We start from the raw sequence: 18200 nt of genomic DNA, 5'->3' as shown, positions 1-18200 counted from the left end.
TCAGTTTGAAAGCAACTGGTTGCTATGATTACTGACATCAAATTAGTATTAGGGCTAAATTCTACGGAATATTTTGTAGGATGGTTTTGGATCAACAAAACGCACCCTACAAGTCGGATGTAGTCACAAGGGTCAAAATATAATAGGACAGATTCAAAAATCTGATGTATAAACTACATGAAAATATTTTCATCTGACACGACATGACTGTCGGATGCGAATGCTGCTCTCTGTGTTTTCATCAGAAGAGATAAATCTGAAGCTGTCTGTCCAATGTTTTTTTCAATTGAAATACATTGAATGTCAGATGTAGATGACTGAATAAGCTACACCAACTTTATCTGAGATCAGATAAAAGTTGACCCACAAAATCTTATCCAAATTTTCCATGTAGTTACTCTTAGTATTAATAATAACTGTGCAAACTAACCTTTTCCAAAATGATTTACTAAATATTTATAGGTAAGTAAAATGAATGCTGTAAGCTCCACATATCATGAAATAGTTAGGAATACTTTCCCTTTAACAACCAGCTTTACCTGGCATATGTACCATGCGACAGGCACAATTCCTAGCGACGGCTTCCTTATCGCACTGCAGGCGACAGGCTGAGATACTGTATGTGCTGTAACCTGGTAGTAACTCCTTCCCTGGAATGCTAGATCTGCAGTTACCCCAAGGCTGGGGCAAATATGTCATCTATGGACAAAAAAAGCAAGTTACCTTCTGCTTAGCACAGGATCAAACCCCAGCCAGTAGGCACACACCCCTGTTAAAAGAGCAGTTTACTAATCAAACGTTTGTATGGGATGACATCAACTACTTAACTTGTTATACACAAGCTGGTTTTTGCTCCTCCAAAGGCTGCTTTTTTGTTCTATTCCTTGCTATTGCAGTATATTTCTTTATCCAGTAGAGGGAACCCAAGCAATTACAGAGCTCTCAGAGACTGGTGCTTTTATATAAGGGCTATTATAAAAAATCTGCCCCTTAGTACTGTAACCAGCTTGTTAAAGGATAAAGGTGTTTTGCCCAATTGCACCTACATGTGCTCGCCTATATAACATCATTTTGAAGGTTAAGCCTATTTGGATGCAAGTTAGCATGGACAGCTGAATATATTATCAGGTACAAGGAGACCAATAAAGCATGCAAAAAAGCTATGGGACAGGCTAAAATAGAGATAGAAAAAGAATTCAGCAAGGAGTAAAATTAATCCAAATCTATATTATAAATATATAATACACAAGAACCATGAATAGCAATAGCCTGTAAATGATATCCTTATAAACAGTGCTTAGTGATGTCATTGGTTATAATCGGAGTTTAATCATTTAATTTCTGTCACATGACTCACTGAAAATTGTGTATTATAATAAAGTATCCCCTTTTGCAAAATATGAGGAGTTTCATGACCTGTATACATGGAACTCCTCGGTAACTCAGAATATCCTTATATTTTACAAGAAGAGGTACTTTATTCACTATATAAATTGTAAAAAAATGAAGCAAGGAGTGGGGCCCGAATGATCAAATAGGGTTCAGTTGGTTGATGAGCAGGGAAAAGCTGAAATTCTAAACTTTTATTTTTCATCTGTCTGCACAATTGAGTAACCAGCTAATGGGGGTTTCTTTAAAATGGACAAGATCAGGAATTGTTAGGAAGGTGTACCGCAGACAGAAGTTTAAAATCAAAAACTTTATTCCAGGCTATTTAAAACAGTGAACAGGCATCAATTACAGATGAACTTCCTATTCTATGACATGTGTGGTCACCTGACACGTTTCATGCCTCGTTCTGGCACTTCATGTCTGTGGGAAACTTTCCTAATAATTCCTGATCTTGTGGACAGGGCTGGTCCTATCACATGTGGGGCCCAATTGGGACCATGTTGGCGGGGCCCCTAGACAAAGTGTTGCTGGCTACTGACACACCAAGTATTTAGGAATATAAGGGCATACAGGCACAAAATAGAAAGGAAAGGGGCAGACAAGGTAACATAATAGGGGCACACAGGGTAAGAGAGAGAGGGAGGAAATAGGAGAGTGGACTGGGCCAATTAGTTTGGGGCTGGGCCGATTCAGCTTGGGAGCAGGCTTGGTTGGATTGGGGGCAGGCAGGGCCTATCAAGGTTTGAGGAAAGCTGGGCCTATGAGAGTTGGGGGCAGGCTAGACCTATGGATTTGGGGATGGGCTGGACTCTCAAAGTTGGGGGCAGGCCAGGCAGCATCATGTGCTGAGGGAAATATTATCTGTGCTGCCCTGTGGTGCGGGGCCCCCCAGAGGTGCGGGGCCCAATTGGGCCCAATTGGTCCAATTGGCCTAAGGCCGGCCCTGCTTGTGGATATACTACTGACTGGCCCAGAGACCAGTGTGTGGAGGTGCCTGCATAATAAGAAGTATGCCCAGCTTTAGGGCGCTCATAGGTTTCACAATATTTCTTTATAATGGACCCAATTCTATTAATAGAAGTATTGATTGATGGGTCACACAGGAGAACATGTGAAAGAGACTTGAACATGTAAACAAAGGTCTGGGGCTGGATGGTACTAAATGAGCTTAGCTCTGAGATATATAATGAGTTTGTACCAGCATGGTTTAATGTATAACAGATCTTGCCAGACTAATTTAATTGCCTTTATGAGGAGGTGAGCAGCAACCTCAACTCTGGGATGGCAGTGGTAGGAAAGCTTATAAATGCTTGTTACACTAAATAGCAGTGTGGTAAGAAGCATGTTAGGATTATTGTATATAATAAATTGTCTAATTCCTAGCAGTGTCATTCTGTGGCTACTAAAGCAAATAAAGTAGTGTCTTGTATAAAAAAGGCCATTAACTCAAGGAATGAAAACCTAATCTAGTCTCTTTATAGGTCCTTGGTAAGTAGTCAAGCATCAGAAACAGGTCTAGATATTAAATCGGAGCTCACCCTTCTCAATGAAGCGTCTCTCTCTTCGGTCGCAGCTCTCGCGGGATCCTCCTCACTTCGTTGAGGAGGTAACTTCAGTGCACAGATTTACCCCGTTTCACGGCGCAGATCGAAGGAATCACAAGAGACGGTATTGTTCACTTTTCTTGCGGCTTTATTTGGCACATCTTAGTGAGTTTCTAGCAGTGGGTTGGTGAGGAAAAGCCCACTGCTAGAAACTCACTAAGATGTGCCAAATAAAGCCGCAAGAAAAGTGAACAATACCGTCTCTTGTGATTCCTTCGATCTGCGCCTTGGTAAGTACTCACCTGGAGTATGCAGGGCAGTTTTGGGCTTCGAAGCCAAAGGCAGAGTGCTTTTATACAGGTCATGGAACTCCGAGGTTACTTCTTATATCCTCATATTTTCCAACAAGGGGTACTTTATTTATTATAATACACAAGTTTTAGTGAGTCATGTGACAAAAATGTCATCACTACTCACCGTTTATAACTGATGACATTACTAGTCATATGTATATATGTGCACTGGGGTTCGTTTGGAGGGGTTGAACTGGATGGAGGGTGGGCAGGTCTGCTCCTTCTGTAGGGGGGATCTTCTTGTGTGGTATGGGTGACCCATGATTTTTTTCAGATAATGGGGTTTCATTCGATTTTCATTGAGGGCGTTGGGGCCTAGGCAAAAAGTTATAGAAGGGGGCCCCTTAGATATGATGTAAAGGATTAGTCTTATTAGGTGACATGTCTTAGTAGGTGACATGGGGATGCTGGGATTTGTAGTTCCGCAATATTGACAGATTAGCATTTCTAAGAGTTCATATGGACTAATATGCATGGGAGCAGGTGACTGACATGTACTGCATGATCCAAGAGGTACTAAGAGTTAAGATCTGCCTGGACTTGAGAGTGAGAGTGACAGAGGGATATCACAATTAAATGCTCGGCCTCTTCACGGACTTACTGATTCCCCTGTTGCCCCTCAAACTCACTGCTCCACTCCTGAGGCTTATTTCTCATTTGCTGGGAATTAGAGAAATGGGAGAGATAAGTATTGCTGTGAGCCTGTGGGCCCGTGCTAGGAATACTGATTCATCACACTGGCTCAGCCAGATAAGCCAGACAGATGCCTTACAGGAAAGGCTAATAGGGGCATGAAACCTAGACTTTAAAGGGTCAAGTTATGGCAGACATGGCTGTGATATGTATGAGTAATACATACTGTACAGCAGCCCTGCTTGTTTATACATGGGGCTTATTTGTTTAAAGGATTTTATGATCTTTTATAACCATCCTTTTCTATGTTGATTATGTTGACTCCTCAATAAACAACAATAAAGTAACACCTTAAATATAAAGTCTATCTATCAAGCTGCTCAGGCTCCATTTATGTCATTCTGTGACACCTCCAGGGTGGGCAGCTAGGGCCAGTGCTGTGGAATGCCTCTGTTGCAGTCCTTTCGCATTTGGATCTATATTAAATTATCGAATAAAGAGCTTGTGGTAAATTATAGTATAGTAGGTTAGGTGAAATTACTGGGCTAGTAACATAGTAAGTAAGGTTGAAAAGACACATGTCCATCGAGTTCAACCTTTTTTTTTTTTAATTTTTTTATTGACTACCTATCTGCCAGTTGATCCAGAGGAAGGCAAAAAAAAACCCATCTGAAGCCTCTCCAATTTGCCTTAGAGGGGGGAAACATATTAATAGTAACATATTAATAGAAAAGAAAGTCAGGACATATCTGGGTTACCAAAGAATGGAATCTACCTGTGCACAGTTACAGACACATGGGATTAATATTCCCTTTATCTATGTTGGTGTCAGTCAATGGGAATGAACACGACTCTAGTATATATATATTCCCTGAAGATCAAATGTCCTGTCTCTCCTTTATTCCCAGTGTCCAATGTCTACCCTGCCCCAATGCAGAATAAAGGCATCACATACCCTCTGCTCCTGGCACGAGACGAACGTCTGAAATCCTGGAGACACGCCAAACCCCATCTGGTGGATATAAGGGGGCTCATCCTGGCTGTGAATCTGCACCCTGATTCCTGCCTCAAAGGATGTTTCATCTGGAGGGATAACAGGAATCCAGGTGATTACATTTGCCTTATGCCCTGCTGTTTGTTACAGCTGACAAGAGACAGCCAGTAGGAAATTAAGTTAGTGAAATAAAGAGAGTCATGATGTTGATCTGCTCACAATCAGGGGCAGATTAATGCACAGGCTACCCTAGTTTTATAGCTTTTTTTCCAATTAATATTTCTAAATTAGTTATTGTTATTTGTGCTGCTGGGTCTGGTCAGGCACACCTGCTGGGAGAAGAAGGCAGGGAAAGGTACCGAACCCGACCCTGTGTAGAGAGCTATGGTGCAGTGTGCCTAAATCAGCACGCATCCAGACCCAGCAGTACCTTAGATGGGGGGCCTCCATGGATATAGCCTAGGAGCCCCACATGTCATTAATCTGCCATTGAACATTAACTTAGTGAGCAGTGAAGAATCAATTGACATATCTCTGTTCTGTTATAGCAGAGCAACATCACAAATCTTTTCTCAGTATGTCTTTTTGCTGTCATGTTCAGTTGAAATGATCAGCAGGTGGCACTGTTGTTTTAAATTCATTGTATTAGCCATGTAAATACTGCTAATATCTTGAAAACCAAAAAATAGATAAAAATAAGAAATAAATAAATAGACAAGCACACTCTGAGCAATTTTACAGTCTTTTGTTTGATGGATTTTATTTTGTTTAAGGGTCAGAAAATGGCATGAGAGAAAATAGAGAAAATATGGCAAAAAAGGTTTAGGATCCCCAAGAGTGACTTACTGGTCTCTCTCCAGATTGGGAGATACTCTTCCTGCTGAATGTCCAGCATTATTTCCAGCCCATTGCCCATGCCTCCTTGTCTGGTCACCTTTGGGTGCTTCTTGTCGGCATTGAAGGTGTAACATTTCCCATACCTTGTAAAAACCTGGAAAAAAGGAATACTGTTTAGAATCACAGTTACATAAAACAATTTTGTTTATAATTCATCTGAAACAGCTCCCTAAACTTGCTCATGACCTGTGCAGAGAGATAACATCCCCCTACACAAATCACAATTTTACAGGAACATCGCCTACATTTGCTCACAAAATAAATGCCCCCAAACATTTGAAAATAAAAATTTGGGACTGCTCCACCCTGACCACACCCATTTATACCCAGACACCACTGGAAACTCAGTACTTATCTGTGAGTCACAGCCCTGTTTGGGGGTCTGAAATTTGGGACTCACAAGATGTGTCCCTTACAATTGTTATCCAGTTGCTTAGTTAGCTGACCCTGCAGTACTATAGAAATACAGCCTAACACTGGGCCCATTTTCTGGTTGGTACAGCTTTTGACCTAACTGGAAAGCAACTACATTCTAGGGGGGGCTGTATTGGAAGGCAAATGTTAGAAAAACAGGATCAATACAAGGCCGTTGGTAGGTGAAGGCAGATTTACTTCAACAATTTAAACATCTATCATGTCCTTCTATATTCCCACTGTATCTGCCTGCAACTCCTGCCTCATTTTTCTTTGTCAGAGAGACTCCACAGTAGAAGTAGGTGTGGGTCACAAATCAATACAAATCAATGCATCTGCCCCTGTTCTCTGCATGTGAACCCCCAGCAACCTAGCATCACACTTACTTCAGTAAAGTCTGCAGCTGTACAATTTTCTCCTTGGAAAAAACATTTTACCATCATGTCACCTATATCTTGCCCTCTTTGATGAGTCAGTTCTAAAGTAGCACCCTAAAGACTTGTATATGTACGGACGGTGGAACCCAAGTGCAGAAGACACGTGAGGAAACATATAGTTCCATTGAGATGAGATGCTCTGCAGAGTGTCACAGCAGGAAAGCTCAGGCTTCTGAACCACAACATATGTATAATGATTTTGGTGGGATTGGATAGTAGGTAACTGACTTGCTCAATGGACCAGATTAGAAAACAGCAGAAGCTAGTTATAAATGCCACAGCCCAGAATGACCGGTAACCTCTGGAGAAGAATGATTGCAGGTGAATCAGCCCATGAATATTGGTGCTTTTATGAAAACAATCAATAGCTCCTGTTCTGGGCTCATTGGCATCAACGACAGACAAACCATCCATGATCACTTTAACTGATGGATCAATAGAGACATAAAGAGGTATCAAGTTGTGCAGGAGCTATCCTTCTCAAAGTCTTCCAAGAAGTTGTAAAGCAAGCAACAATGAAAAGGAATGGAATTGGAGAGCACAATGGCAGCAGGTGATGGGGTAAAGGACCCAAGTTTTAGGTGAGTGTGCTGGCGGCTGAAAAGATGAGGCTTTTTTTTTCCCCCTAGTGTCCGAAGCTTGGGCCACTAGCTGCTTGTTACCCCAGGCTGCTGTGCTCCTGACTGAGTGTATAAAGATGGATCTTCTCTCTAGCACAATCTCCTTTCAATCACGTATCTCTCAGTAAGGAAAGCACTGTCTGTGTTCTCAAATTACTGTCATCAGACAAATTACTTTGCTACCCAGCAACGGATGGAGACCATTTAGCTCTATCGTGCTGTTGAGTTGGAGGAAGAGGAGTGATTTTTCCTGTTGGTTTACGAGTTGGATCATGATTAATCCTCACCAAAGCCTTGTTCTTACTGTTTTAGTAGGGGTGCTGATGACTGGTACTAAACACACAAGGGATCATTAGAGGCATGGTAATGGGATCAACATTGTACCCATTATAGTGTTTTACACATGGTAAGAACAAATTGCATGCTATTGGAAATCCCACTTTATTTTACTGGGGTCCTGTCTACCACTTCTGCCATCCTGTACAGTGCTTAAGATTGGTTTGAGGTCCTAGATATCACTGGAACTCTTTGTATCTCATGAAGATCAAATAGTTCCTGCCATTCATTGTTGAACTATAACGCTCAGCATCTCCAGTAGCCTTTGGCTTTAAAGGGCTCTGTTTTCCAGATGCTATGAAAGTGCTTGAGAGAAAATATTATTAAATTGCCTGCCTGAAAGTGCTTGCTAACCCTCCTAAATATCCGAAGCGGTTAATTGAGTCTAGTGCTTAGCAGAAGCCAAGCTCTCATCTTGAGACTTCTAATTAAGCTTGTGAACGAGCATTAGAAAAAAGGAGCTTGGATTAAAGTGGAGAGAAAAACACTGAACACATTTGTAGTTTTAATCTTATTGGTATAAAGCATCAGACTCACAATATCAGCAGAAATAAGTCCCAGCCTAGCCAAATAGATCTGCTCTCTCTCATGTACACTTCATATATACATTACAAGTCACTGAAGAGTTCTGTGACCATATAAAGGAACAAGGCTGCAGTCTGAGTTACCGGTATACAGAGAACTTGTGTATTATAAGGGATAATGTACCCCCCTACTGTAAATTATGATGATATTAGAAGTAACTGAAGTATTCTATAACCATATGAAGGCGCAAGGCCCCCATACATAGGCCGATAAAAGCTGCCAACAGACTGAGCCAAACGAGCAGATCTCCCTGTGTATGGCCACCTTTATACAGGAAACCTTGAATATCACTAATGTATTATAAGGCACAATGTATACCCTACTGTAAAATAGACAAACCCTGTCAGCTTTTGGTTGGATGCTGAGGAGATGCACTTAAACAGCACTTGGAAAGCCAACCTTAACATATATTCTACACAACGGAATATTGAATGTATACATTTTCTTGCTGTAAGCATTACTGGGAGTATTTGGATGGAGCTCTGGGAGTTAGAGAAACTCTAACAAAACTTTTGATATATCCTCTCTGTTATCTGATCGCACTCTGAAGTAGGATTTTCTCTGTGCAGAATGGGTGTTTGATGGGGTGAGTCAGGGGCACATCAGAAAACTAGAAATGGCTTTGATGAAAGGGACTGTTAATTCTTGATAACGGAGTATAATCTCTATATTTGCTGCAGAGCGTTTCTAGTGGGAAGAGGGTTAAATGTCAGCTGAGGCTTTCTTTCTGTTTGATGAATACCCTTTTACTCCTTCCCTAACTGGGGGTTTCCATATATATGTTTCAATAATCAGGAGCAGACCAGAGCAGAGAAAAGAGCAACTGCTTTAAGTAGCTAAAATTAATGGAGTAAACCATAATGTCTAACCTGCAGCTCCCTAGCTTTTGTTGAACTGCAATTCTCAGCATCCAGAGGCAGTTTATCCAGACGCAGTTATGGGATTGTGGAAGTTTTAGGCCGATGACAGCGGCAGGCAGGAACCAGAAACCCACGTTGATTCCCATTAGAATATATTTCAGGGTTAAAATATCGGTGGCATAATTACACGCTCTCCTTGATGTTGTGTTTGCCTGATGGCTGCCAAGTCTCATCACAAATAAGTATAGTGCCAAGTGGATATCATATAAATCATCTTGGAGACCGACTTGAACCCCCCCCCTCCCCAACCTCCTGTTGTCCTGTTGTGCCTACATTCATTACAAATTTCCAGTGGTTTTAAAATTATCTGTAAATATAATTGCTATTAAAAGCAATGTTTGTCTGTGCCTTTCTGTTCTCTGGGTCTGACTCTTGAATCAAAGTAGAAGACTTGTATTTCCTCCAGGGCTCCAGGGTCTCCTCGGCTGGTTTCTGTGACATTGTTTCAGGAGTCAGAATCAGTAATGGATGAAATATAAACAGTCAGACAGATACTGCTTTTGGATGCAACTGGGTGCAGCTGGATCATTGACGTTAGGTCGTTAACCCACCAGATCCAATGAAAAATACCTTGCTGCCGTCACATATATGCCTGCACCACATCATATCTGCCGTCACCAAAGGTGGGGAGCATGGGGCAGGTGCTAGTATATAAGTGAAAGATGGTAGACAACTGGTGGAGGAATGACTAGTTGTGTTTCACTGATTCAGTTATATCATGCGACACATATTAGTAGAATGATGGGTAGAAGGGAATGGTGGTTGAAGTTTTTGGCTGTCAGTGATATGCTGGAAGTTGTAGTGCCATATTATCTGCAACCCTAGTCACACCAGGTGAGGATGCTGGGACACACCACCAAGTTCACCTGCCAGGAGATATATACACAAGTCACAAGGCCATGGGTTCACTATCCTCCATTAGCACTTTAATGAAACTTGTCACAAATAATTCTGAAATAAACATTGAAGTTGATTTCCCATCAAGCGCAGAGCGATCGAGCATCCCTGCATAGCGCAGAGAACTAATGGAGTATAATTGGGGCATAACGGCTTCCCAGAAGGTGAAATAGATGCCAGCTCAGTGCCGAATGCAAACTCGCTATCCATTGACTGCAACTAATTGTTTCCGGCAGTCTCCTGCTTGGCCTGGCTATAGCTCAGCAGTGCCGTGTGTCTTAAAGCGAGAAATCAGTGTAACGGAGAGTGGTTGTGCAGCTGTGCAATGGCTCCCCAGGTGCAACAGCAACACCAGCTGACTCCCTCCCAGTAACAATAGTCTTTGTGGGTAGAAAGGACTACCAATAATCAGCACAAACTGCCATTTTTTTGGTTCCTTGTATTTGCTGAGCTCCTGGTCCCTTAATTTGGGATACTTCATGCCCTCTGCACTATAAGAGAATTTTGCAGATAGAGGGTGGTGCAAAGGCTCATTTACTGACCCCACAGATGCAAAAACAGATGAAATCGTGGAGCCCCAAACTACTTAGTTAGCAGAGCCCTCCCCTGCTAGTTAGTACTTAGTGCACTGTCCACCTGGGCCAACTGGTGGTGAGCCCAGCCAACTAAGTAGCCATATGCTATTATTCCCAAAACATGCTCATGATCTGTCTAACCCTATCGCTCCAGCGCTAGCTCTTATCCCTTTTCCAAGGGACAATGGAACCTTCATGTCTGCTGACTGGACTAACTCTGTCCTACCACTGTCCTCTTGATGGTGGCCCTGTGTGAACAGAGATTTGCAGCACTCCACACCTGCACTATGGCTTCCATATATTCAGATAAATTCCTTTATAAGTAAATGAAAGTAGGTAGGGTGGTGCCATCTTGACCCCCAGGGACCTGCTTACCTGCTAGCTCAGGCTGTTACTCCTCTTTTGTTTTTTTTCTAAAACTCACTGGCCTGGGCTGGACCTGTGTGTTTTTAATGATGAGGGTACCTAACAAATAGGCATTCATTTTACCTTCTCCTTTAATGTTGATCTCAGCACAGGGTTAAAAATGGCTGTGCTTAAAAAAACTGATTGAATGGCTTCACAGGCCCCTTATTGTTTAAGTAATGAGCTGTGCTGAGCCCATAATCATTTTTACTAGTGCTTGTCTATTATTAATAAATGTAACCTGTAACTGCCTTTATTCCTGGAAATTAGAGAGGCCTGAAAACTGGAAAAGGCTACGCAGATCTGAAGCCTCCGATACAAAATCTATATTTAATTTGGTTCAATTTAATATCCTACACGGCTCACCCAGCACTGACAGGAGCTGAAGTATAGCTAATAGCAAAGTGGTAGCACTTGCTGCTGCTAAAAGTATGGAATGCAATGCCTCTTAGACAGGGGGTACAGGGGTATTGGGTAGAACATGGGCGCAGTTTCAGTATAATGGGTGGATCAGGGATATGGTCATGGACATTTTTTTTCCCATTATGTCCCCATCTAATTGTTGGCAAGAGCCTCCTCCCAGGGGCCCAGAAAATGAATGGCTTAATGACTGGGGTGCAATGGCTAGTATTATTGCCTTCACTTCCCAGATTCAATTCCAGCTAGGGCTGTGTAGGTTTCCACTCGTCCCTCAAAAACATTCAGGCAGGTTAATTGGTATGGGACCTATTATCCAGAAAGCTCAGGACCTGGGGCTTTCCGGATAAGGGATCTTTCTGTACTTTGGATCTCCCTTCTTTAAGTTTACTAAATATCATTTATAGATTAAATAAACCGAACAGGATTAAGATCTCCAATAAAGATTTGTTATGTCTTGTTATGTCTTAGGATCATGTACAAAGTACTGTACTATTATTAACGAGAAAAGGAAAGAATATTTAATAATATGGATTAAATGATTAAAATGGAGCCTATGGCAGACAGACTTCACCGAATCAGAGTATTCTGGTTAATGGGTTTCTGGATAATGGATCCTATACCTATATATATGGACCAGGAGTTAGTCCCCCATGTAAGGAAAGGGTGCCTCTTGTTCTCTGGTAGCCTGGTAGGGATAGTGCAAGGGTCTCTGTAGAAGTAAACACTACCAATCATAGTGTAGAAATGTTGTTCAAGGAAAGGCCTGATGACAGTTTCTGGTGACCACCCAGTAGTATGGGGGTGGCAACTTAGCAAAGTCTTAGGTCCAGACTGATGGCAATTGGTGCAATCCAAGATCCAGACAACAGTCAGAAACAAGAAGGCTTTAGTAGGTTCTGTTAGATCAGCTTAAATGTTGTGCCAAACAGGGCCAGATTTATATAGTGGGCTCCCCTAGGCCCACTGGCATTCATCGCCCCTGTCCCCTTCCCTTTATTCATGCAAATTTTCATTATCTGGACTGGAGCAATGGAGATTGGTGCACGGGAAATTAAAAAAATTATTGTATCTCCAGTGCATCCCCAGTGTTTTTGAATAAATGTGGGTTTGGTTGGGCAGCATGCCCCCCCCTAAAATCCTGCCGTCCTAGGCCTGGGCCTAGGTGGCCTTTCCACAAATCCGAGCCTGGTGCCAAATACTTTCAATTGTCCCTTTTTAAAGATCCAAGGAGCCAAAAATAATGAGTTGTGAGCACTAAGGTACATGCAGCAGCACAGAAGATACATGCAGGTACCTTGGAACAGGGCATACATAGAGGAGCTGGCATGCCTGGTTTGGGTACCTTAAATATTTTTTGAACAAGGAAAACACAACCAAATGTTTCTACTAACTACATTGTTGCTTTTTCCTCCCATATTGGACACCCCCCCAAAAAGCATTCAGATTAACTATTAAAGAGAATGTCAACCCAAAAAACGTAATTCTAAGCATTCTTTGCAATACATGTTCATTACAAATGTTCTTTGTTTTCTAAGTTAGCGGTATATGTATTGCTACTGAATGCAGTGTTTGTCCTTTTCTGTTCTCTGCACTGATGGTTCACCCTTTTGAAACAATGTAAGCATGGCAGCTACTTAACAGACCTGTCTTTGCTAGGGAACTTTTGCAATACAGCTTAAAAAGTAACAACCAGGAGTTAGGCACATGCTGCTTTCAATTGCAATTGTTTTTACAAATAACTTTAAAGGAGAACTAAAGCTTAAAGGAGAACTAAATCCTAAAGTTAAAAAAAACCCTACTGTACATAGACCCCTCTCCTTCCCCCCAGCCTAGCTGCTAAATACTGTAAGTCTTTACTTTCCCCTCTGTGCAGATTCTGTCCAGCGGAGTTCACGGGCGCCATCTTCAGCCGCCTCGGTAATCTTCAGAATGAGACCTGCGCTTTAGTAATTTTCGTGAGTTTCGGCTCATGCACAGTTGTCACAAAACAGAAATTTGCTCCAACTGCGCATGCGCCGCTATGCTGGTCTCATTCCAAAGATTACCGAAGAGAAGAAGATGGCTGCCATGAACTCCGCTGGACAGAATCTGCACCAAGGGGTAAGTAAAGACAGGGGCATTTGCCCAGGGTAGCAGCTAGGCTGGGGGGGGATGGTTGGTCTATGTAGGATAGAGGGGTAGGGTTTTTTTTTTAATTTTAGGGCTCAGTTCTCCTTTGAAGGAACAGTAACCAAAAAAGAAAGTACAGTAGATTAGAAATGTCACAATATAAGGGGGATTAGTAATTAATACAGATAATTACAACATGGCAGCACAGAAACCAGTGCAACTAGCATCAGAATTTAATAATCGGCCTTATAGCATCAGCTTCTTCATAATATGCAACAACTCCTAAGCTTAGCTTCTCAACAGCTGCTTAGGGCCCACTGAACATGTGACTGTTGCAGACATTTTCCAAGATGGTGACCCCGTGTGACAAGTTTGAAGTCCTGAATCATTGCTGCTATTGAGAAGCTGAAAGTTTAGGTTGGTTCAGTAAGTTCAGTATATAAAATATGGCATTTTTAGCCATTTTCATTATTAGGGTTTAGTTTTCCTTTAAATAAAAGCACTGGACATTTTTATTAAATGGAATGGAAAGTTGGTTTGAATAATGTTTTCGTTTATTCTGGTTTGTTCCTCTGCCCCGAATGCCCCTCTGCCACAGAAAAGAAAATGTGTCAGGGTCACTTTAAGTAAATAAATGAAAAGCAGGTTCCTCAGTCATTACCATCCCATCATGCTAAAGTTCATCATGTATAGCAGATAATTGCTCCGTAAGCAAGAGAAAGTGCCCATTGGTTTGGAAGGAGATACAAAGAGATAGCTGTCCATCCTGCCTATGTATCATGTGGAAGAGGGGCTAGGGGTTGCTGATGGAGGGAAAGACATCCCTAAACAGGGGCAACTGTAGTGACTATTATGTGCCTATGGTGCTGTTACATTGACTACAACTAAAAATATCTTGGCTGTGCCACCAACGTCCCTCTGTCCCCTTAAGTGTTTTGGCATGGTCTCTTCCCATGTGTAGCAGTGCCAGGTAAATGTAGGTGCAGGTGTTTGAAGTGGCCGGAGCCGCACTATCCATTTCACTAGGAGGAGGACCGTCTCAGGTCCAGCTGCATAGCGCAAGGTGCACAGACTGTGTTGATTGCAGTGTTAACGATCTTTTAATGTGAAGTGTTAATTATGAAATATCGATTGGGCCGGACACTGCTGGCTGCATAATGAACATATTGAGGGGGTGGGAGAAACTGTGTCCTAGACAGAAGGATGCACAGCCATGCAGGAAGCACAAGGAATGCAGAATTAAACCATTAACAATTCATTGCCTGTGCAACAACTGTTCTGCCTTTATCAGGAGACACAGTCAGTCCATAACCATCTCATCAGGCCTGTTTGGCCATTTACATAGTGCTTTATTAACTAATAGGGCTCTGAATGTAATCAAGATATGACAAGAGCTGTATCTAAGTATCTCTCAGGCTTTATTTATATAATTGGCTATAGCAGGCAGGGACCCCACTATGAGCCAGACATTGTGCAGTCAACCCTAATTGCACCCTGAACAAATCTTAATTAAGCGCATGTTGCACCAGTAGCCACTGGATGGCACTGTGACACTAAGATCAGCACTCTGGGGAGAGTTAGTTGCCCTAAGAGCCTAAGGCAGAACCTGTGTGACATGTTGCTGGGATGGCATTGCATTATTTTCCTTGTAAAGTTTATTCAGATTAATGACTGTGACAGACTGGGAGTAATAAAGATTTTCTAAACAGATCCGGATCACATCAAACTTCCCTGCTGTTAAGTGCCAGGATAATCAAAGAGTATGGCCTTGACAAGATCATTCCCTACATAATGTCATGGAAGAAGAAGGGGTCTGGGCTGCTATGTGCCAAATTGGACAGATGTTTGTGGTTATTGGATACCCAACCCGCAGCCCAGACCTCTGCACAGATACAATTTTATTTTAGATGTTTAAATAAAAATATAGGCTATAAGATTCCTTCTTATCATCCGAGCCAGATACAAAAGCAAATTGGGCTTCATCATTAGCACCGTCTCTGTGACCGCTGCCACTAATCTCACCCACTCCATGCCTCGTTGGCTGGACAAAGGGGGGACACCTTGCTAATGAGCTACTGCAATTTTATGCACTAGAAGAGCTACATTTTTGTGAAAATACTGAAATTTGTCTCTTAAAGTTACTAGAGGCGACTTTTGCCACCACTGTTAACTGACCTCTCACTTCAGCCTGAGGCAAAGTTTTCACCTTGTCTCATAGCAGGAGCAACCCTGGTTATCACCAAACCCTCAGGACAGACTGACAATGCCTCCTTCATTCCAAACTGGTACAATGGTAAGACCCACTAGAGGGCACCAGTGTCACTCCTTTGTTCTGTAAATTCTGGAGCCCAATTGCTTAGTTTCTGTCTGTGCTGACAGTCACAGCTTCCACTCTTTGCTCATTCCTTTCTCACTCACTTTCTCAATCCTTTCATATAGATGGTCACTGCTGTCCACAAATCAGGGCCATTTTAATAAATGGATAAAAGAGGCATTTGCTCATGGATCACCAGGACAGGGGACAAACCTGGGTATCATATCTAATTTAGCAAGCAGTAAAAATAGCCAGGGCTAGAACAAGTTGTAGGCGAAAGAGGCACGTGCTTATGGCACAACAATGTGAGGTCGCCAAGCACGAACCACTTCTTTTGCCTACACCTGGTCCGGACCCTGTTCCCCTGCCGAGTCTTGCCTCAGCACACTTCTTAGCATGCTCCTACCCCCATCTCGTTTTGTCACAGCACGTGTGCATGCGCCTTTGCGAGCGCTGGGAAGGGGACGAGAAGTCCTGCCGGGCCTGAAGATAGCTAGAGTCTCAAAAATAAAGCCATGCAGGGCTGCTGCTTACAATGGGTATCAGATAGTGTTGTGGAAATTAACCAACCCGAGGCCACAGAAAAACAAAGAACTGCTCTTACAGCCAGACAGGTGATTCTAACCTCAAGGTCAGGGTACTAGTGACCACAGTGTCAGGACTGCCAGAAGTACCCGACAGCGCTGTTTACATTCCCGGCAGTCACAGTGAAGATCCAAGATGGCGGCGCCATCACTGGTGCCGGGATCTCGTCATAAAAGGGCGCCCAAAACACTGTGACAGTGCCCAAGAATAGGATTTGCTGCCATTGATCCTGGGTACCTGTTTGTGTTTCCTGATTCCTGCTTCCAGTCTGATTCCTGCTCCCAGTCTGTTTCTAGCTCCCAGCCTGTTTCCTGCTCCTGCTCCTGCTCCTGCCTTGGGTCTGACCCCCTGCCTGAACTCTTGATATTTGATTCTGATCTGCCTGCCCTCGTTAACTCCTGCTTGTGACCACTTCTACTGATTCTGCTTAACCCTTCGGATACCGAGACCTTGCTCCCTCCTTGATCCAGACTACCTTCCTGGAGGGAGCTCCCGGCTCCCTGACACACAGCTAGCTTGCAAAAAGAATCCATCCAAGTCTGGGGAGGCTCACAGGGGTATCTGCATACACATAATTTGATTCTCTTTTCAGAAGATCTGTGCCACGTTGACAGAATGTTCTGTTATAAGGATAACTAGAATCTCAGACATAAAGCAGGGCAGGACTACTGCTTCAATGGGGATCAGATAGGATCTATGCCACTGTGACAGAATGGCCTGTGATAAAGATAGCTAGAATCTCAGTTATAATCAGTTTTTTTCATGCAAATATAAGGACAAGCAGTTTAAATGAGTACACAAAATAAAGGAAAGATGTAAGGGTACAGGCCATTTTCGTCTCTGGCTGGCCTCTTAACTAACCCATAACCAAGTGTTCCCATGGACATACCCAAATTCCTGGGGGCATCTGAACAACCACTGTAATTGCTGGACACAACCAGGTGGCAAATATCAACAGAATGACACTAGCATCAGTCAGCAGTTTGTTATAGGAGGGAAATTGATTAGCAGGTTGGCCAGACTAAATTATTTATAAGCCTTCTATTCTCCTCATGCTCACAAATCCCATTTTTATGAACATTGGGTCCAATAATTCATTGATTCAGACTCTAGCTTACCATGAATCAACAGTGATGCCCATGGAAAAAAAGTCATATTAAAGCATGGGTCTCCTCTCTGCTTACCAAAACATAAGCTGAAAGATGCAAACCAGGCAGCAATCACTGGGAATAATGGGGGCTTTCCACTGGGGTAAGATAATCCAATCTCCCCCAAATACTTAACCATGGACAGAGCAGATTGTCTTTAGTTCCTGGTTCTGGTCTGCTCTTTTTCCATAATCAACCTGAGGGTTTGGGCTCTTCTTACTAAGAAACCAGGTCACGGCATTGAGTAACCCTGTTTAAGTACCCAATGGGGTATTATATATGGAATAGGCACTTATCCTCCTATGTGTTCTGGAACATATGAGATTTGCCACTGTATTTAACTTGTCCTATTCTGGGTATTATATATGAAATGGCCCTCTACCTATTTGGATCCTATGCCCCGAGGGTTATTTAAGGCACAGAAGACTTTTGTTGCTTTCTCTGAGTTTTTTGGCTGATAATACTTGCAAAAGGTTTGTCAGATTCTCCTCTGCAAGTCGGCTGATTGGTTATTTTATTTGACTATAAACTAGGGGTCATTTTAAATGCCTGTCACTGAGCCACAGCACTAAAGGCAGACATAAGTGGAAGATATGTGCCTTTTTTATTGCCATATCTAAAT

General features: G+C 42.6%; 1 protein-coding gene across 1 annotated transcript in view; it reads right to left on the bottom strand.

Annotated features, from left to right (window-relative positions):
• The window catches only part of asic4.S (acid sensing ion channel subunit family member 4 S homeolog), a 130602-nt gene that overhangs the window by 21041 nt on the left and 91361 nt on the right, over positions 1–18200 (bottom strand). The window contains exons 2-4 of the mRNA XM_018238736.2: positions 5763–5907; positions 4878–5005; positions 540–699 (exon numbers count right to left, since the gene is read on the bottom strand). Coding sequence (XP_018094225.1) covers positions 540–699; positions 4878–5005; positions 5763–5907 — 433 coding nt within the window. The remainder of the gene's footprint in view (positions 1–539; positions 700–4877; positions 5006–5762; positions 5908–18200) is intronic.

This window comes from Xenopus laevis, chromosome 9_10S (assembly GCF_017654675.1).
Source record: "Xenopus laevis strain J_2021 chromosome 9_10S, Xenopus_laevis_v10.1, whole genome shotgun sequence".
NCBI lineage: Eukaryota > Metazoa > Chordata > Amphibia > Anura > Pipidae > Xenopus > Xenopus laevis.
This window is presented reverse-complemented; position numbering and strand designations above follow the sequence as displayed.